General features: G+C 40.9%; 1 protein-coding gene and 1 long non-coding RNA gene across 4 annotated transcripts; one reads left to right on the top strand and one right to left on the bottom strand.

The window, feature by feature from the left end:
* The first annotated feature begins 3,081 nt into the window (after window positions 1–3,081).
* LOC126980871 (uncharacterized) lies at window positions 3,082–8,124 on the top strand. Of its 2 annotated transcripts, none has more exons than XR_007733634.1 (3): window positions 3,082–6,401; window positions 6,519–6,674; window positions 6,908–8,124. It is a non-coding gene; the product is annotated as an uncharacterized LOC126980871 (long non-coding RNA). The 2 variants fall into 2 exon arrangements; XR_007733633.1 differs by having other exon boundaries at window positions 3,082–6,436; window positions 6,556–6,674.
* On the bottom strand, window positions 6,930–19,770 carry LOC126980869 (uncharacterized). 2 transcript variants are annotated; one of them, XM_050831203.1, is made up of 10 exons: window positions 19,614–19,770; window positions 15,292–15,421; window positions 14,393–14,563; window positions 14,112–14,285; window positions 13,697–13,843; window positions 12,902–13,156; window positions 12,145–12,244; window positions 11,509–11,595; window positions 10,555–10,691; window positions 6,930–9,960 (listed from the first exon to the last, which is right to left on the bottom strand). In XM_050831203.1, the coding sequence occupies exons 2-10, from the start codon at window positions 15,412–15,414 to the stop codon at window positions 9,847–9,849; spliced, it is 1,308 nt and encodes a 435-aa protein (XP_050687160.1). In that variant the 5' UTR covers window positions 15,415–15,421; window positions 19,614–19,770; the 3' UTR covers window positions 6,930–9,846. The 2 variants fall into 2 exon arrangements, with proteins under 2 accessions (XP_050687160.1, XP_050687161.1); XM_050831204.1 differs by lacking the exon at window positions 19,614–19,770 and adding an exon at window positions 19,442–19,533.
* Between the last annotated feature and the right edge of the window lie 1,680 nt (window positions 19,771–21,450).

Genomic DNA, 21,450 nt, shown 5'->3' with positions numbered 1-21,450 from the left:
CCAAATTGTCGTACTCAATCTCTTATATTCGCCTATTTCAGACTAAAAACCGTCGCACCCATAAAACTAACGATGCCCATTTCTAGTTAGTGCTAAAAATGTTAATTATAGACGGTTTTTTATGATCGTTATGCGTTAGAAATAGGAAAATCCAGTGTGGTGAGTACGATAACTTGGCATCCCTGGTCAGCCCTCCGCCATAACAGCTAATCTTGAGTTACCATTCTCGACTCTTTCTTCTTCTCTCTTTCTCTCACGTAAGTTTTCCTCGGTGTTTGGTATGCCTTGTTCATCCCTACGTAGTCTACATTCCTCCCCGTGGGTTATTTCGTGTTATTTTAGCGTAATTACCAAAACCGTCCCGCCGCCAAGATGCATCCACCCTTCCAGCCACGCCCCCTTCTCCCCCCTCCCCTCCCCCCACTCTCCCTCTAATGTGATTGATTGATGATTGATTGATAGTTTATTGATGCAGGTAAACAACAAGGGAGAAGGGAGGAACATGCCATCCCAACCCCCAGGCAGGACAGAATGTGATTATACAATTAATATACATGAAACTAAAAAGATACAATGGTAGGAATGAATGGAAATAGAAAAAAAAAAAAGACCACAGAGGAAAGTAAAATAGAAAAGCAAGGTCAGTGGAAGAAAGGAGCAGAAAAAACAGACCTCAGTACAGGGTGAAATGTGTCCTGTGAAGGGGTGTTGAGGGCTGAAAGTTGCTCCCTAGAGTTAGTTAATTAATCGTAGTTGACCTCAAAATACTCAAAAATATCTTTATGTTGGTAAGAATAATAATGAAATTTTCTAGTACTAAGCAACAGACACTATATAAACGTAAATTACAGGTGTGAAAAAGCAATTACATGAAAATTAAATTATTACTGTGTCATTAATAGTGTTGAAAAGGGACACTGAGGGGATTGGGGAAGGAGTTTAAAGTAAGGGAAGGAAAAGTAAGAGGTAGAGGAACATGTTGATTTAGTTGGGGAAGGAGTGTAAAGTAAAGAAAAGTAAGAGGTAGAGGAACATATTGATTTAGTTGGAGGAGGAGTGTAAAGTAAAGGAAGGAAAAGTAAGAGGTAGAGGAACATATTGATTTAGTTGGGGAAGGAGTTTAAAGTAAAGAAAAGTAAGAGGTAGAGGAACATGTTGATTTAGTTGGGGAAGGAGTTTAAAGTAAAGGAAGGAAAAGTAAGAGGTAGAGGAACATGTTGATTTAGTTGGGGAAGGAGTAAAGTAAAGGAAAGAAAAGTAAGAGGTAGAGGAACATGTTGATTTAGTTGGGGAAGGAGTAAAGTAAAGGAAAGAAAAGTAAGAGGTAGAGGAACATGTTGATTTAGTTGGAGGAGGAGTGTAAAGTAAAGGAAGGAAAAGTAAGAGGTAGAGGAACATGTTGATTTAAGGGGAAGGAGTAAAGTAAAGAAAAGTAAGAGGTAGAGGAACATTTTGATTTAGTTGGGGAAGGAGTGTAAAGAAAAGTAAGAGGTAGAGGAACATATTGATTTAGTTGGAGGAGGAGTGTAAGTAAAGGAAGGAAAAGTAAGAGGTAGAGGAACATGTTGATTTAGTTGGGGAAGGAGTGTAAAGTGAAGGAAGGAAAAGTAAGAGGAACATGTTGATTTAGTTGGGGAAGGAGTGTAAAGTGAAGGAAGGAAAAGTAAGAGGAACATGTTGATTTAGTTGGGGAAGGAGTGTAAAGTGAAGGAAGGAAAAGTAAGAGGAACATGTTGATTTAGTTGGGGAAGGAGTAAAGTAAAGGAAAGAAAAGTAAGAGGTAGAGGAACATGTTGATTTAGTTGGGGAAGGAGTGTAAAGTAAGGGAAGGAAAAGTAAGAGGTAGAGGAACATGTTGATTTAGTTGGGGAAGGAGTGTAAAGTAAAGGAAGGAAAAGTAAGAGGTAGAGGAACATATTGATTTAGTTGGGGAAGGAGTTTAAAGTAAAGAAAAGTAAGAGGTAGAGGAACATATTGATTTAGTTGGGGAAGGAGTAAAGTAAAGGAAGGAAAAGTAAGAGGAAAAGGAACATGTTGATTTAGTTGGGGAAGGAGTGTAAAGTAAAGGAAGGAAAAGTAAGAGGTAGAGGAACATGTTGATTTAGTTGGGGAAGGAGTGTAAAGTAAAGAAAAGTAAGAGGTAGAGGAACATGTTGATTTAGTTGAGGAAGGAGTAAAGTAAAGGAAAGAGAAGTAAGAGGTAGAGGAACATGTTGATTTAGTTGAGGAAGGAGTAAAGGAAAGAGAAGTAAGAGGTAGAGGAACATGTTGATTTAGTTGGGGAAGGAGAGTAAAGTAAAGGAAGGAAAAGTAAGAGGTAGAGGAACATTTTGATTTAGTTGGGGAAGGAGTAAAGGAAGGAAAAGTAAGAGGTAGAGGAACATATTGATTTAGTTGGGGAAGGAGTGTAAAGTAAAGGAAGGAAAAGTAAGAGGAAGAGGAACATGATAATTTAGTTGAGATTAGAGCTGAAGGCAAGGGGCTAAAGCTGCATAGAGTAGCTATATATATATACACCCCAGCCTATCTTTAAAGCCCTCCAGCTCCTTCAATGGGTCCAACAGGCTTGGTTTTAACGGGGGAATATAGTCTCATATGTAACCAACCTGAGTAATGTTCTCAGCAAAAATTAGTTGAGGGTAAGCTGTTATCAAGCCATAAATTTTATAAATGTGTCCTACTTCTGTCAGCTGACTCATAACACATTGGAACAGACGTATCTGTTTTTATTCTCTGTATCGGAGATAATAATAATAATAATAATGATAATAATAATAAAAATAATAATAATAATAAGTAGCAGTAGTAGTAGTGGTGGTAGTAGTAGGTAATAGTAGTAATATATATAGTAATAATAATAATAATAATCATAATTATAATAACATGAACACCAATACATATCTACCGTCACACCAAGACACTATGAAAACCTTGAAAAAACTAAAATCATGAAGCCTTGCGGAAGAGTAAGAAACAATAAGAATTCCTCCCTGGTGTCTGCTGTTGGCTGCACCTGTGGCCAAGGCCAAGCACTCCAGACAGTTCTGGTGATCATGAAATAACCTAAAATTCACAACTCATGTGAAAGACAAAAACAGGCTGTTGAAGAATGTTTATTAAACAGTTCAGTTTTGGCAAATATATTACTACAAACACCATGACCGCTGAACATGGCAGACCATTAACGTGTGCCAGGACAAGCAGCCACACAATGCTGTATGACTTCACTTATGTGGCAAACAGTGGACCTGCTGGCCACTGCTACTGCTGGTGCCTCTGCTGTGTGGGGCATACCGAGGCACCCCAAGGCTGGGACACAAGAGTCAGGAGGCCACTTTGTTATAAAGAAATAAATCCTGTCTATCTAGAGGGAAGAGTACCAAGCTGTGCCAATATTCCAGTCTGGCTTATTTTTCAGACAAGGGAAGCATTACTCACATTGTAGCTCATATTTGCATATTTTTTTGTTAGTTGCACAAATATATCTTATCTAACAAATGGTCATTTATCTATCATCTACACTTACTTGTGGTCAATGATGTTACCCTTTAAAAGTATCAACTAGAATCATCTCATCTAAGATATTTCCTCTAACAGCTTAAGTGACCAGCATATATCTTTATTGTTCCTTAAATAAACTTTAATCTTTTATATGTGAGAATCTCACTGATGATAAGATAGAGTTGGGAACACACGCTGCAGCTGTGTGTGGCCTCCGTGCATCTTTGTTCCACTGGCACTTCAGTCTGTGGTGGGCGAGAACCCATTACCCCGGGACACAGGGGAAGTGCAACATCCAGGTTACCAGCAAGAATACTGGCACTACTCAGTACTTTCCCCCTTCAACATAGAATATATTAGGAAAAAGCTAAAATGAAGAGGAAAAAAATCCTTGCAGCGGAGGAGTGAGTAGATCACAATTACACTGAGTGGCCTTATTGTCACCGGACTAAATTCCTTACAAATTTAAGAAGCAGCCAAAACCCTCAACAGCATGGAAGCCTGTCCACAACTGGCCTGTGCTGCAGCCATCAGTGAATCTTTGTTTGGCATGAAGCCCTCAAGAATCCCCCAGACTATGCATGACCCTAAAGGTACCACCCCACACCCTATGTGGCTCCAAAGGCACCATGGAGGCCCTACATGGTTCTACAGGAACTCTGAAGGCCTGCCACTGGCTCAGCAGACCTTAACATGGCATACCCTTGTGAGTGTTGTGTTGGCTGGCGGAGGTTCAGTCACCGTCAACATCCCTCCTCTAAACCACAACTGACTACTGACCAAAGTGAGCGAGCTTTTTTGTACCTGATTCTTATCAATAAATGTTACCATCTACTGATCACTACACTTGGTAATACACCTAAGAACTACACTGGTACACATAAAAGACAACTATTAAAAAAAAGAAAAAAAAAAGTAAAGAGTATGAAAGCAGCAAAATGCTAACCCTAACACAACCTTGCCAGTCATCTTCACACAGGCTCTGGCATGGAGGCTTGATGAGTGGAGGAGGGATGTTAATATTCCCTCATCATGTGTCCCTCTCTTCTCTTTCCACTATTGTCTAATTTGACATGAATAATCTTAGCCAATGCATCCCCATGGAAACCAAGTATCAAAAGACACAATAACAACTCCAGTATTATGATTCCTGAAGATACAGTGAAGTTTAACATCTACAATTTTTTTTTATGGCATTTGTTATAACTTGGCACTGAGAACAATCAAAACTTAAGCTTGTTCTATTAAGTCAGTCATTATGCAAGAAACCAAAAAAGCCAAGGGACTGACACATATTGATAACTGCCCTTGTTATAGTAGGATATCAATGTATTATTATTATTTAGACCCCCGACAAGCCCGTTACACCCTGCAGTGATTGTACAACAGCCACACAAATCCACAGTATCAATGCAGAACCCATTAGCTACTTTGCTTCACTACTGGTGGTGCAACATTGCCTCAGTGGCCATTCCTTTTTTACAATTTTGGACACTTCCCAAAACAATATTAAGTGCAACAGTAAAGAGTGCAACAGCTTGCCAGGAGCCCTCATGATATCACAGCACTCCTGGGAGAAGACAGTTAATTTATTTTCTTTGCCACTCTCATTGAAATCACTTTTAAAAGGCAACACTCTCTAAACACTCTTTGAACTATTTCCCAAACTCAGTCCAACACAGTTGTCAATTGAGCACAATTCCTTCCATAAGTTCTGCACAAAAACACACAATATATACAAATAACAGAGACAGTCAAGAACACAATTAAAAGCTTCTTTGCAGGCTTGCTGAAGTTAGTAGCATTTACATCGTGTTACAGCAACTAAATGAACAAAAAACTGTTAAGTCAGACAAGGCACAGGTTTACTTACATCTATGTTATGTTAATCCCTAGGGTGAGGAAACCATTGTTAGCTTGAGAAAATTAAGAACATATTATTACCTTGTGGAAGCATAAATATTTGAAATACTGTCATTAAAGTCATAACTTCCGCTATCCTCAAAACTCTCAATTTATTACAGTGTGACTACTGAGAAAGTGATTGCCAAAGCCCTGCCTCATTTACCTGTCAAACTTTGCCGCACGCCAACAAGACCACTTATGAGTCCACAAAGCCCTTTGTAATTGATCTTCATGCATGGTACAACACAGGCTGGAGCTTACAAAGTTTTATCAGTAATTGCACTTTAAGAGAGTTCAGGCAAGGTATGTTTGCCATTTTGTATGCATTACTCCAATTAATACTCATATCAGGAACAAAGCTGCTCTGGAAAATGAATGTAAGTATAAAAATGCTCTACTGTCAAATCTAAAAAAAATTAAAATCTTTGTTTTGACAATTCTTTTATTATAACCTAAGCTCAAGTTCCTTTCTATGCCTCAGTTCATTTTTCCAACTTGGTCATTTTCCTGATATGAGCACTAATTGAACTGCTGCGTACAGATTGGTGAACACACTCCAACCCCAGCATGCATCACGTTAGTGGCTGAACACACTCACTACACACTTCATCCCGTCAGATGTTCTGAAATCAACAATGAAGGTTACCACACACATACGGATGGCTGTGTAGCAGCTACAAGATCTATCTTAGAACAGCTGCAAAACATACTTTAGACCCAGAGGTAATATCAGAAACCAGATAGCAGAAAAAATACTGATGATGAAGACTAGAAACCATAGCTGCAAGGAGTAGGAGGGAGAGGTGAGACACAAGAATAGAAGCAGGAGAAGGAGGAAGGGGAGGGGGAAAGGGGATAGAGGTAAATGAAGAGGAGGTGAAGGAAAAATAAAAGAAGGAAGAGAGTAATGAAGGTTGGGTGACAAACAAAGCTCAATAGAAGCAGGAGAAGGAGGAAGAGGAGGGGGAAAGGGGACAGAGGTAAATGAAGAGGAGGTGAAGGAAAAATAAAAGAAAGAAGAGTAATGAAGGTCGGATGACAAACAAAGCTCAATAGAAGCAGGAGGAGGAGGAGGAGCAGGGGGAAAGGGGATAGACATAAATGAAGAGGAGGTGAAGGAAAAATAAAAGAAGGAAGAGAGTAATGAAGGTCAGGTGACAAACAAAGCTCAATAGAAGCAGGAGAAGGAGGAAGAGGAGGGGGAAAGGGGACAGAGGTAAATGAAGAGGAGGTGAAGGAAAAATAAAAGAAGGAAGAGAGTAATGAAGGTCGGGTGACAAACAAAGCTCAATAGAAGCAGGAGGAGGAGGAGCAGGGGGAAAGGGGACAGAGGTAAATGAAGAGGAGGTGAAGGAAAAATAAAAGAAGGAAGAGAGTAATGAAGGTTGGGTGACAAACAAAGCTCAATAGAAGCAGGAGAAGGAGGAAGAGGAGGGGGAAAGGGGATAGAGGTTAATGAAGAGGAGGTGAAGGAAAAATAAAAGAAGGAAGAGTAATGAAGGTCGGGTGACAAACAAAGCTCATGAAAAATGCAAACGTCTAATATGGATAATACAACACATAATAGTTTCACATTTCACCCACTTCCCTGTGGACACATCAGATCTCTGAGCGCCGTCACACCCTCAGTGCTGAACGGACATTTAAAGCCACAGCAAAAGAAAAATATCATCATCAGTACATCTATACTAAAGTCTTTGTTCTCTATGTCTGAGAACAACTTATTTCAAGTTGACCAAACTGCTAATGGAATATTGATAACAGAGCATTATATCTTTAGGGTGAAGGCAATGTACTTCACACTCTACTTCTTACGTAACAGTTGAAGAGGAAAAAATGCATTCACAGCCATCGAAGAATTTATAATTTTCTTTGTAACATTACCTTAAACAAATATTGCCTTTGAACTAAACAAAACTTTCAAGACGAGTGAAGGAACTACAAACCCTCGGACTTATGCTCTTAACTGTTAAGTTTCCAGAACCCAACACTCTACAGGCAGGGGCATCCCTTGGGGGAGGGAGGGTGGCAGCAACCCCCCTCCCTTAGCAGGCTTCCCCAGCTGCATGCATGCTGTGTCCATCACCCATTAAGTCCTAGCAATGCTCCTGCATGCAATGTTTTGTAATCTTTTAGAGAGGTCTGTCATAAACAGGGAACAGTTTTACCAATAGAGAGACTAATTATCTGAACAATTCTCACTGAAACTCCACAAACAAGTCTTCACCATGTGTACGTAAGTGTCAACACTTCTTCATACAAAAGTTACTTTCCTGAACACATCCATGGTATAAAACAATATATATATGTACATATATATTCTCCAAAGGCAATACTGATAACTTCATTATATACAGTTTGTTTTAAATTTCCCAGCTTGAAGCTATACTTAGTGATCCCCTGTGAGGCACTAGATTCTTCTTTCCGTCAGTCAATGTCTATCTGTCTCTCTCTCTATATATATATATATAAACCTTAATTGTCAAGTAAACAACTGTCTCAAACTATAGCAGGATCTCACCAATGGCATCTTACTAGCGCCTGAAAAATGGCAGTATTAGCAAAGAGGTGAGGTACACAAAGAAAGGGTTGGTTGGTGCCTCCAACCCAGGACTTTAATTCACACATTTTTTCCATTTGAAACCCTTCTGTCATTACTTTTTTTTTAGGTGAAGTGATAAAAATCCTAAGTCATGGTGGGTGTTACAGTACGCAAAAGGTTGAAAACCTGACCGTCCTAGTATTTTCCGTAATCAAGATGGCAGTGCCAAAATTATCCCTAAGGCAAAATTTCTCCATCCAACATCCCTAAGTTGGTAAAAATCAGCGCAGTTTGCACATATTATTATTTTGTAAATAACATTTAAGACTTTGAAAGTATATTTCTCAAAATGTGACATGTTTAACTTACAAGCTTCAAAAACTCAAAAACTATTAGACCTAAAACACTGGTTGAGTTTTGTTTGAAAGTGTTAAATTCTGACTTTTTTAATTGAAGATAATTTCCCTACCAGCCTCAGTTTGAAAGTTATGGGTCTAAACCAAGCTTGTTAGGGTCATTGACATTTTAAAAGGCCATAGCATCAAGACCTGAACAGATTTAAGATATTTTCAATATATTTAATCTATGTTTCACATTGTTTCCAATGAGAACTCAACCAATAACACACTTCACATTGTTTCCATAGAGAACTTATCCAATAATGTAGGTCTGATAGTCTTGGAGGAGAAGGGTTCCAAATAAAAAGCTTAACATTAGGGATAAACCCTAATTATTGGTTCTAATTCCAGTACTAATTGACCTTTTTTCAATTGCAAGCACTTAATAGCAGTCACTCCTCTCAAGGGAGCTGATGAGGTGTCCCTCTTGATGGGTGTTCCAAAGCTTGCACATGGAGGCTACTGTGATGTACCATTTACTCTGTTTCCAGGCTGGCCCCGCCCCACTTCCATCAACACTATCACACAGCAGCACACATTCTACTTCAAACCACAAGGAACAAAACCTTTGGGCTAGTGGGTGACCTGAGTGCATCCAAGGATGAGAGACATTAACAATGTACCAAGTGTCTGACTTCTGACCTACATGCAAACACACCATTGAATGGTATAGAAAATGTAAAGAATGCAAGGAATAAAATGTAGGAGCAGTCATACTGTGCAGATTAGAGCATTTATCAATCAGGATACCACTCAGTGCTGTGCTTAGATTTGGGTCAGGAGTCAGAGACGACACCTGATGCATAGCTAGAACACGGCTCACCCACAGCCTGTGTTGTGGTGTGCGTGCTGCTGTGTGATATTTTCACCTCTATAACCAGTAATTGTAAGGGTTGGCTTTGATGGATTTGATGACGTGTTGATGGAACTGGGTGAGGACGAGAAGCAATAGTGGCAAGAAGCATGCAGCCATCGGTTGATGCCACAGTGGTTGTCATGCACAAGCCTTAGAACAATTGTCATACCAAACACCTTATTAACACCTTTAAGGTGTGTTGAAACCTCATGTCATTCAGACAGCAATTTCTTTTACTTCAGGGAAAAAAAAAAAAAAAAAAAAAAACTAAAGGAGGGAGGGGTTCATATGGGAAAACAATGGTAGCAGTCCACCAGTTGAGGCATCCAATATCCCTTTGTGCATGTGTCCTTGGCTGTGACCAGGATGCAAGTCTGATGACTATGCCATCAAAATGGCAGCAAATAAATGCCATCCAAGATGCTGGCACATGCTTCCTTCCAGGAAGTAATCCAAACATTGTAGAAACTTGGTATCTATTTTGACTTGCTGTTATTATAGAAAAAAATTGGAAATCACTATTGGGGAGATCTTGCTGTATGTATGCACACATGTGCACGGACATGTGTGCATAGGCACACTAATAACACACACACTGCCTCTGTTGTACGCTATTCCACGGAGCTGCCCTAGCTGTCCACGTCCTACAGAGGCTGTCGGGGCCGAGGAAGGTCCCCAAACAGATCAACGGAGGTGGTGTGGACACTGCGGGCGAGTGCTTTAATGGAGGCTGCCATCTGCTGGACATCACTGGGTCTCTGTTAAACGACACAGGATATCCATCACATCACCTCGGACAATCTAAGGCCTGTGACGCCAAGCACACTTGCACCTATTCATACATGCATGTATGCAAACATGTATACAAACACATGCTTACAGAGCAATGCAAGCTTGACTCAATACTTTGTTTACTATAATTATAAAATATCCTGAGGCATGAGCATTTATACAAGTTTTCATGTTCCACTGCATGTTGTAAGAGAAAACTAAAAGGAATGCAGTTGCTGTAATACAGAAGGATGAGGTCAAGGGCTGAACTGTAGTTGCTTAGAAGAATTCTAAAAAATTGTTTGTTTGATTTTTTGGGGCCTTCCCACTTTACCTTTGCTGAAAATTGGGCCATTGATGATAATGAAAATTACAGAAGATACTCTAAAACACAGACAGACAGGCAGACAGATAGATAGATAGACAATCAGACACACACACACACACACACACACACACACACACGTCGGGCAGTGGGCAAACACCACCTCCACATCAGTCGTGTGTAGAGCAAGGAGGATAAATGAATAAGAGATGAGCAAGGTGGAGGGGAGTGATGTGTTTAATGCTGAGTAACTAACCTCCACCACATGGTCATCGGGCATGGGCTTGGGCCGCGCCGCTGGCCACATGGGGACGCTGACCGGTACAGACTTGGCCAGATCCCTCATGGAGTCGTGGTCACCAGAGATCTGTGAGTCCTCGCCAAAGGTGGAGTCTAGGGGAGAGGTGGTCATGTTAATTTTTTACCACTAGGAAAAGTTAAAGCACACTAAGCTGCACATGGCCTTGGTGTTCATCTCTGTCTCACTGGGCCTCCTTACTTGGCTCACTTAACATTTTTTTTATTTACAACAAAGGAGACAGCTCAAGGGTACAAAAAAAGGAAACAATAATAAAAAAAGCCAGCTACTCGCTGCTCCTAAAAAAAAACAAAAAAAAAAAAAAAAAAAAAGAATAAAGAGGTGGCCATGGCAGTGTTCACCCATATACTCAAAAGTTACTCCTTGCCCGTGAGCCTTGGAAAAATAAAAGTACTGGCTGCAAAAAATGAAATCAATCCAACCTATGGCACTCACGTTATCACCAATCCCAATACAAATGAAAAGCATGCATGTTACTCATATACTTTAATTTTTATGTCTTTCTGTTAATTTCATTCACCTAATTTTGTAAGTGTTCCACAGTTTTTCAATGCTTGCCTTTCATCATGTCATTACACTACCTCTTAGGGCCGCTTTCACAGTCATTTTGTTTGTTTTGATCGTTACCAATGGCGGCGATCGACACTATAGTAGTTCCACGCAAAACTGGCCGATGGGGTAGTGGTGGCGCGGGGTTAGCCTAGCCCCGCACCTTGCCACACACTCTCAACACCTCTCGCTTCCTCTGCAGCCGCCACTACTCCAAAGGCCAGTTTCACACGTCGATCGCCGCCATTGGTAACGATCAAAACAAACGAAGTGACTGTGAAAGCAGCCCTTAGACTCACAGCACTAGCGTAACAATCAGCCCTGGACAGGAGCAACACTCACCATCCGAGTCATCCTCATCATCAGAGTGGTACGAAGGGTGACTGGGTGCGGCACTGCCCTCCATCATACCCTCCATGTCAAACAATCCTGCAACACAAGGACATAGTGGTGGTGACTCTCCCCATAGGCACACTGATAATAACATCACTGTGGTCCTGTTTTCTACTATTCAAAGGGGACTATATAAAAGAGAGATAAAAACTTTAGTAAGAGAAGGAATGATTGTATAAATTTAATCACATGGAACATTTGAACTCTTCTCTGTTTAAATAATATCATATGACTCCTGTATTCAACACCTCTCCCACACTGTCTCATTTGTAACTCTGCTAGTTCTACCCTTGCCACAGGTGTTCCTTGGTAGGTTTCTTTCCATTGCTCAAACCCTGCATATTTTCTTAAGCACAGTTAGTATCAAGTTCTATCATGTATACTTTCTGAAAATCCTCAGAACTTTGTAGTCCCAGCAATTTTTCTTCCTCAATACTCTATTTAAGGCATTCCAAAACATGTGACCAAACCCTAAACATTACATCAATAAGTTTAAGCATATAAACTAAAATGAAAATAAAAGCAACAAAAAAATCTACAGTACTTCAGGTTTTGCTTCCAACACCTAAATCACAAGTGTCACACCTTCCACGTCGAGGGATTGAGCTACCCGGCTGCCACCCTGAAGCTTCTTGGCGCGCGGCACTGCCACTGACGATGACAGCCGCATGTTGTGCATTCCAGCCTGTGGAAAGAGCAGCGTCAGAATCAATATTGTTAAGAATCAGACAGACACAAATGAAAGTTATATGTGGATGACACAATCCTTATAGTTAAATAACTGGAGTCTAAACTGGTATTTTGGAAGCTTCAGAAGGGTGTGAGTACAATGCCATGAAAGACTATGTGTGAAAATCTGTATTTCTGAAAGGTAGTGCAAAAAATTAAAGCAAGCTGTGACATTATACCACACTCACAATGAAGTTTTCCCTTTGTGTTGGAGCTCAGAAGGCAAACATAAAATTAGTACTCCATCAAGGAAACAGCCATGTATACAATTTTTCTGAAGAGATCTTTAGCACATGTCTTGTGGCTGGCAGCAACCCCGCCGCCACGATGTTGCGATGATTTGAATATGAATATCTCCAGTTTGCCGGTACCCACCAGACAAAGAAGAGGTGGGTGTTATGGGTCAGATCGCATGGTATGTGTTAACCATTGTCAGGTACATTTTTTTAGGGTGCCAGCAGTCAAACCCAGACCATATATATATGTTATTTACCACACCTAAAATCTCCACATATATTTTCATCATATACTATCTAAGAGGAGGGAGTCTGCCTTCATAATGCATTAGTCTATCAGGCTGTTCACATATACAAGAGGGGGCATCAAGACTCACCGTGATTCCCTGGGTGTGGTTCATGCTCATGGGCTGTGAGGGTCCCCGGCCCTGCAGACTGACCAGCGGTGGCAGCCCTGCGTCAGGGTCGTCCGGCAGGCCCGTCACATCATCACTGTAACGGTCGTCCAGGTCGCCCGGCTGCATGACTGAGCTGAACCCGTCGCCAGACCTCAACTGCTGTTGCTGTGACCCTCTTGCTCCATCCATGTCGAAGCCCAGGATGTCATCATCAGACTGCGAGCGCATGTTGGCCTGAAACAAAACACGATAAACAATCAATGTGGAAGAAGGACTAGGTATGCTTTGCAAGAGACTGCTTCACTTATACATATGGTGCTACTTATGACAATGAGAGATGGAGAGTAATTTATCAAAGGCTTTCTCCACATCTACGTACACACAATCCACCCTCCATTTCCTATAGCACACCACTCACCTTTGGATAGTAACTATATAAATTAGAGACAAATAATCTTTCTCTTTAAATCCAAACTAGTTTTCAGACAAAATACCTATCACCTTCAGATACTTGGCTCATCTGTCTTTTAAGTTTTTTTTTGTTTAGGAGCAGCGAGTAGCAGGCTTTTTTTTTATTATTGTTTCCTTTTTTTGTGTGCCCTTGAGCTGTCTCCTTTGTTGTAAAAAAAAAAAAAAAAAAAAAAAAAAAAAAAAAAAAAATAAAACTTGGTAGGAAATGTTCATTACACTATATTCATAGAAATATAAAAGAAAGACAAAACTGGGCAGACAGGAACTTGAGGCAAATAGGCAGTGGTGGCTGGGTGGTCTGACCTGCATGTTTGTGATGAGCTGCATAACAGTCTGTCGGTCCTTGCGGGCACGGAGGGTCAGGGCCTGGAGGAGTGCCTGCTGCTGCTTGGTATAGGACTGGATGTTGGCTTCCACTTGTGACTGTGCCTTCTTCAGGAACCGTGACAACTGGAACAAGTGTATGGGAACTCATCAATCTGTTAACACTTCAGAGGTCCTCAATGAAGGGGCTGAAGTGAAGCTTTTGGATATACCTTATAGTACTAACATGAACACAACTGCTTATAAACACAGAAGGGCACACAATTCCCAAGCTTCCTAGTGATAAATAAGTGGAGGTTTGCATTAAATTTCAAAGGACAATGTAACTGAAAAGTGAAAAATGATGTAAGACAGATTTTTTCCTGTCATCCTCCCTTCCTTATCTTAAGCTTACCTGCTGCTGCACCTCACTCAGGGCAGCTTCGGTTTCTGGGGACCTATCGCCGGGGAACTCGGTGGGGGAGAGAGGAGGGGTGGGCTGGTTGTCGAGGGTGGTGGGCAGCACTAGGTTGAAAGCAGGCGAGTATCCCTCACACTTCTGGAGCATCTGGATCTTGTTGACATCACTCTGGGGGGGAGGCATGGATAAGATAGACCCAATGGTGGGAGTATTGGGCACTATGGAACAACCAGTCTCTCTCTCTCTCTCTCTCTCTCTCTCTCCCACACACTCACAATGAGTAAGGTGCTGGCCGCTACATCGCCTCCATGTCCCCGCGTGGCATGAGTCAACAGGTGGCAATTGAGGCACTCAAGAACAGTCCAGTTCCCCACACGACAGCGGCGCACCAACAGCCTCTGTCCCTCGGTTATGCCACCCAGGCCTAGGGTGACAGGACAAGCTCCCTGCACAATGGATATGAGACTTGCGTTGACTATGAACAGACTGTGTGTTAATCAATGCACAGCCACCCTCTTCTTTCAACACATAAGGGCAAGACCAAAGAAATGTGTTACGAACATGGAGAGAATTCAAAGCAGCAACAAAAGTTGTGCCAAGTTTGCAGGGCATAACCTATGAGGAGAGCCTGGAAAGAATGGGTCTGCCAACCTTGGCAGTGAGAAGAAAATGAGAACTGATTACAGTGTACAGGGGAATAAAGGAAATGGAAACACAGTCAACAGAAATGACCTGTTTTTTTGAGATACTAGAAATACAGGTCACACAAAGAAATTGAAGAAAAGGTGCCTGAAGGGTATCTAGAAACACAGCTTTCCTCACAGATGCACAGACACCTGGAATGACCTCAAAAAGGAAATAGTTCAAGGCAAAAATATTCATGAATTTAATCCTAAACTTGATAAACTGAGCCAGAGTGTCGCTTGCTTCATGTCTACAAGTAGGTAAATACACACACATGCACAAACACACTCATTCAGTCTTTTGTTCCATACAGATGTGTGTACTGCCATAAAGTGCTGAGACATACCACATTGAAAACAGAGAAGATTTGTTTTGGGAAGAATCTAGCTCCACCTTTTGTTACAGAACCATTAAAGAAAAGATGTTTACAAGAATTTCCTGTTTTTATGAGAATCTGCAGATATGTGAGTGTGTGCACATGTATCCAAACCTTTAGGAAGAAGGGGTGCTGCCTCTCAGAGGGACTGAGATTGGGTATCCCGGCCACCAGGGACTCAGGGGACTCTTGCACATGCAGACGAATGTTTAGGCAACTGCAGGCCAACTGCACCATCGTTGTCCTGTCACATCACAGAGGGAGAGGACATCAGCAAGGGACAGAAGGAGTTCATGATGCTACTATGGAAGGGACTAAGTGCATGGTACTGGTAGGGGGAGTGAGTGCATTGACATAAGGGAATGGGTGTATCTCAAGGGGTAGCACGGAGGAAAGAATCCATGATGATTGGGTAGGAATGAGTCCACAGTGAAGTAAGGAGTGAGTCAAGCTGTAGTCTAATCAGAGAAGGGAGGTTGAAAGAGAAAAATAAGAGACTGAGGTATTGTCCTGGATTTGCATGCTTGAAAAATAGCTTAATAGCGTGTAATGACTTGACCTCCGGTGCAACTTAGCTGCAGAGGACAGAATCATTCACATTCACATGCCACACACATGGTGCCAAGTTGTGATTAAACCTCAACTCGTCAGGAGCAGCAACAACCATGGCAGCGTTCTGTTAACCCGGTAGCAGCGGGGATCATGTTTCTTAATGGTCCCTCTAAGCAAGAAAAATGAGAAAAAATCACCCCTCACACAAACCATTTCATAATATATATCAAAGCATTTGTGATCAGATTATGTATCATCTATTTTGGGGGGTTTATATCATGGCACAAATTTGGCCCGTCACTGCTACACGGTAAATCCACAAATTTGGCCCGTCGCTGCTACCGGGTTAATCCTGCATCCTCAATTAGAATTTTTGTATAAATCTTTGGCTCCATAACATATATTCTGCATTTACTTTTCTAAACTGCTATCCTTTCTATCATACATATTTCAGGAAGTTTTATTTTTTTGTGACAACTGTACTTAGAATATTATGTTGAGTCTTTTTTGTTGACGAGTGCTGCTATTTGTAGTTATCTGACTCATCATTGTGTTTATATTACTGTTACCATAATTTCTTGCCTATTCACCATCAAATATGTCTACTTATTCTCATGTTTTCTAAATTTGTTCCAGAAAATAAATATCCCATTTCTTAGAATGCATTAAAGTAATTTAATTATTTTTATATAATCTTCGTTTTATATAGACAAGGGATGTGTCACCACAAATCCTGCTTACAACACCAGTGTGGTGTTAAAACATGAATATATAAAGGATATTTATCAGAATATATGAGCAAAGGTTCTAAGAAAGCCTTGTGCAATACAGAAGCCTTGCAACGCTATCACGACCGCAAGATAAGAGTGAGGCATTTGCTTTTTTTCTCTGCAATGGTGGTTCATCTGTAATAAACAAAATTTATCTGCCTTGAATGCACTAATCTTATCTATTCATTGTAATCTAATCTTTGCTCCTTTGGGGGTTAAAAAACAACCAGTTATTATTTACAATGCTTGCCTGTGCTTTCAAAACATATTGGTCGGTATTATAGGATTTTCGCTTCTCACATCAGCTATTTCTAAAGGTCAAACAGGGGGTCAGTTGTGTTTTAATGAGCGTTTCTTCAGGTTCCTGGTACAGAAGAAGAGTCATACTACCACCAGGGTCATAAAACTACTGGAAATGCCCTCAACTCCTACGAAAGCCTTGTCAAATATGTGTTCTTGGGCGACAATATGTTATAATACGACCCATTATATACTCAGTCTTGCCATTGGGAGCAAAACTTCAGAAAGACTCAAAGAAACATTATAACAAATTACATGAACATTTTTTTTTTCTGCCACTTTAGTAAAACTGTTAAAAGAAGAGACCTCCACAAGTCACTCTAATGGTATGCTCTGCCCCGTCCCCCTTCCCCACTATATTTATGCTCATAGTTAACTCACGTCAACCATGAATAGAAAAGTCAAACCATGACCCGCATTAATCCTGCATTCAAATGGATATTCATGTGTCTTGCATTGTTCTTTAAGTATGCTCTTGCCTGATATCGCTTTAGGCCACTAAGCAGCAGATGAATATATATTTGTAACTTATTTACTACTGGGGGTTCCACTTCCTCAACCCCTCAAAGTTCCAATGATTCAAGTGTCAATTATCTGTATTTGTTAAAGAACTCTGGGGTGGTAACAAAAAATAAAGGCATGTCTTTGTATTTAACAATTCCCACTTTAACAACCATGTATCAGCTCTTGAAGTTTTATTTTGTGCCTATGTGGTTTAGTGGTTAGCACACCTAGCTACAAATCTGTGGGCATGGGTTCAAATCCCGGCCTAGGCAATCAGCTCAGTCAATGCTCAGCTCACCCTTGCTTTTGAACTAGTCAATAATGGGTGTCCGGGGAAGGTAAACTATGGTATTCCGTTTGTTATATGTACTTGCCCTTTGTTTTGGGGTAATGGACTCAAGGGTCAATGAGATGGAGATGAGCAGTGAGGCCACACGTGTATAAACCCACTTTACCTTAACATACTATAGAGGCATAAGACCCATTCAGTCAAGTGACATAGTATCAGTGACTCTTATTAGCTATGACATGGCTGGTAAGGGCTGACGAGGCAGGGCACACTGACAAATTTGACTAGGTGTGTCCTCTCAGTTATACAAGATAAGTAAACTTGACCAAACCAGTTCTTAATCTGCTCATGATATTCACTATACTCTGTCAGTCCTTGAAGTTTTCAGTGCCCAAGTAAACAACAAATGACTGAATGTATATCTCACTTTCATTTCTCAATACTCCGTGATGCGTTCTTTTTTAATCACTTAGAGGACCTGTTCCACTAATGTCTGACACTTTTTTCTGATGTTTCACTATACAATTCACCTTCCTTTAGAGCTATTACTGTTGCACATACTAGTTCATTTCTGCAAAAGTTTCTCTTCCTTCACTTTAAACTCACTGCACCTGGTCGTTGCAAGTCATTGTCCGAATACAAGAGGGGAGGTTTTCAGTGTGTAGAGCCCCCCCGCCCCCATATGTTCGGATATAATTGCTAGATTAGTGTCGAAAAATGCTTGTGATTAGTTAGTAGAGCTGTCATCCGCTACTGTGAGTTAGGTCCTTAGATATATAATTGTTAACCATTTTGTCTTTTTACAGTACAAAAAAACAGCTCAAGGGCAATTAACAAAGAAAAATCAAAAAATCCCCACTAAACACTACTCCTGAAAGAGTGAACAGGAGTGGCCAGAGGAGAGGTCAGTATCCTAGGCCTATGTTATGAGCCACTAGGTTAACATGAAGGTATAGTGGGCAGCCTGCAAGAGTTAAGACAGGTTATGTAACACTGAATGAGGTGTGGTTAGGTTAGGTTATTTAAATATTACATGTTAGGTTTGGTAGATTTGGTTAGTCTTGATGAATTACTTTAATTGAGGGATGTTCTATTACATGACTGTCTATTGTTCTCAGACTTCAGTGACCTCTGGGAACACAGCCACAGCGAACGTGCATATTGTGAGCATGCATATAAACATTACAATCATCTCTCTCTCTCTGACAATGTGACAAAATAAAACAGAGCAGAATATCAAGGTATCCACATTTATACTTGCCCACTAACTTACACACACACACACACACACACACACACATACGCAACTAGGCAAGTACACACACACATAGGTAAACACACACACACACACACATACACTACTAGGTAAACACACACACACACACACACACACACACACACATACACTACTAGGTAAACACACACACACACACACACATACACTACTAGGTAAACACACACACACACACACACATACACTACTAGGTAAACACACACACACACATACACTACTAGGTAAACACACACACACACACACATACACTACTAGGTAAACACACACACACACACACACACACATACACTACTAGGTAAACACACACACACACACACACATACACTACTAGGTAAACACACACACACACACACACATACACTACTAGGTAAACACACACACACACACACACGTATATACACACAAAGGTAAACACACATACACAAGATAAGACATGTGTATTTACAACTAGGTAAATACACACACAGGTATACACACATAGGTAAATACACATACAAAAAAAAACTATACACACACAAGATAAGACGTAGCAAAGACTAACAAAACCCCCTTCACCTCTTCTTCCTCGTCCTTGAGCAACACACACTCGTAGGAAACTATTGCAACATGCACACCAGCGCCATGCAACACTGTCCCCCCCATGGCTGCACACCTCGCCCCTCACCCATCCCCCCTCTGTCACCCCCCCGCCCCCCCCAGCACGCCTCCCCCCGGGGTAATGGCTCACCGGCGTGTAGGTCCCTCCTCCTCCAGCAGCCGATGCCGCCACACTGACTCGAGGGGTTGCCAAGGTAGATTATTGTACCTGCTGAGAAAGGTACCAACTCGTGTACCATAAAACGTATTATCGTACCACACCAAGGACTATAGTGCTCTGCCATACCTTCGTTCCGTCTCACTCCTATTCAAGTTCTTTTAGCTGTAGTGGAGGCTTAATTTTTCTTTCAGGGAAGGGGTTGGGGGGTAATTATAAGGTGGATTACATTAGCGCGCCAGTAGAGGCCTATATCTCACTTCCTACCTTCCGAATTTTAAATAGGCATACTCCTTTGGGATTGTCATACGTATTGTCTTATATTAAATAATCTTCAAACCTCCCAGAAAATCATTTGAATGAATGTGAATTTAAAACAATATCAATCAGCGTGGCCGCGTGAGGCTGACTGACCCCTCTGGCGAAATATCGAAACACTACATATATAGGAGGTCTAGGGGGGCGATCGACGTCCCCCGATGGGATGTTGTACACATTCACCCTTCTATTAGTGACCCTAAGGGAGGTCGAGGAAGGTGAAGTCCTCCAAAGATACAAAACCTGTTGCATTTTAACTGATTGTTGTACCCGAGAAAATGTACCAAAAAACGTACCAGGTCAAGGAACTATTATTGTCCTACTTTCCTTCACCTTCAATCGCCTCTTTCTTTTCATCGTCACGTATTTGTTCCAACGCAGCACTGGAATCATCGTACCAAATAGTATCTCGATCAAGTGTACCCACGACAGGCAAAATTACCCCTTTCTAGTACCCAAAACGGCAACCCTCGCGCTGAAATTGATGTAGCGCTCCTTTATATGTGTCACGTTATATAAATGGGCAGCGCTTATTTCCACCACATGCCATAACTGTATTTTATTGCCCATCATTACACGGAAAGATAATGGCACTATATGCGGCTCCTCCTATAATTAAGTATGTCAGTTATTTTTATCCCCTTGTACGACGATGTTTTATTGTCAACGTACGATGATGACGTAAAATGTTGATTATATAAAGGAATCATTGCTATTTCCAAGCACAAACCTATTCGAACATGCGTAAAATCGCGTAAAAACACAAGTAATTAATATTATGCGTCTAAAATACCAAGTTTTTCTATATTTTAAGTTTTGGGTGAGTGGGTATATATACTCTAATGTAGGTTATTTGCATACCTGTGGCCATATATATAGGTCTCAGAGGATTCATTAACACTATAACAATAAAAAAAGGTTATATATTGGGTTCATAATCGACATATTTGACCCCTGCGCGCTGAACATCGGCCGGGGTCATGGGGTTCATTATGCCCCACTTATAAATTGAATCCTTCAGTGAACAATATATAAGGGATCACAAGGTTCATTATGACGTATTTGAACCATCTGACCAACACTATAGCCTGTGTTAAACAATGTTAGAGGTCATAGGATTTATTTTAACCCACTTAACCCCTCAGAGAACAATACTAAACAGCTCGATCATAGAGTTCATTATGGCCCAGTGGATACCTATGTGAAACGATATTAGGAATCATGGGGTTCATTATGGCTTATTTGAATCCTCTGATGAATAATATAGCAGGGGTTGTACAGTTCATTATGAGTTTTACGATATGTAACTTGAGCCGACGTATTAGGGCCGGGTCATAAGGTTCATTATATGGCCACTCCCTTGCTATATTGAACAATGGATTGAGGTCACACGGTTTATTACGACGTATTTGAGGCATGAATAGTAGCATTGATCTGGTTGGTTATGAGTAAATAATGAATTAAACCTCCACACACTGTTCACGCCCACCCC

Source organism: Eriocheir sinensis, chromosome 45 (assembly GCF_024679095.1).
Source record: "Eriocheir sinensis breed Jianghai 21 chromosome 45, ASM2467909v1, whole genome shotgun sequence".
In the NCBI taxonomy this organism is placed as follows: domain Eukaryota; kingdom Metazoa; phylum Arthropoda; class Malacostraca; order Decapoda; family Varunidae; genus Eriocheir; species Eriocheir sinensis.
This window is presented reverse-complemented; position numbering and strand designations above follow the sequence as displayed.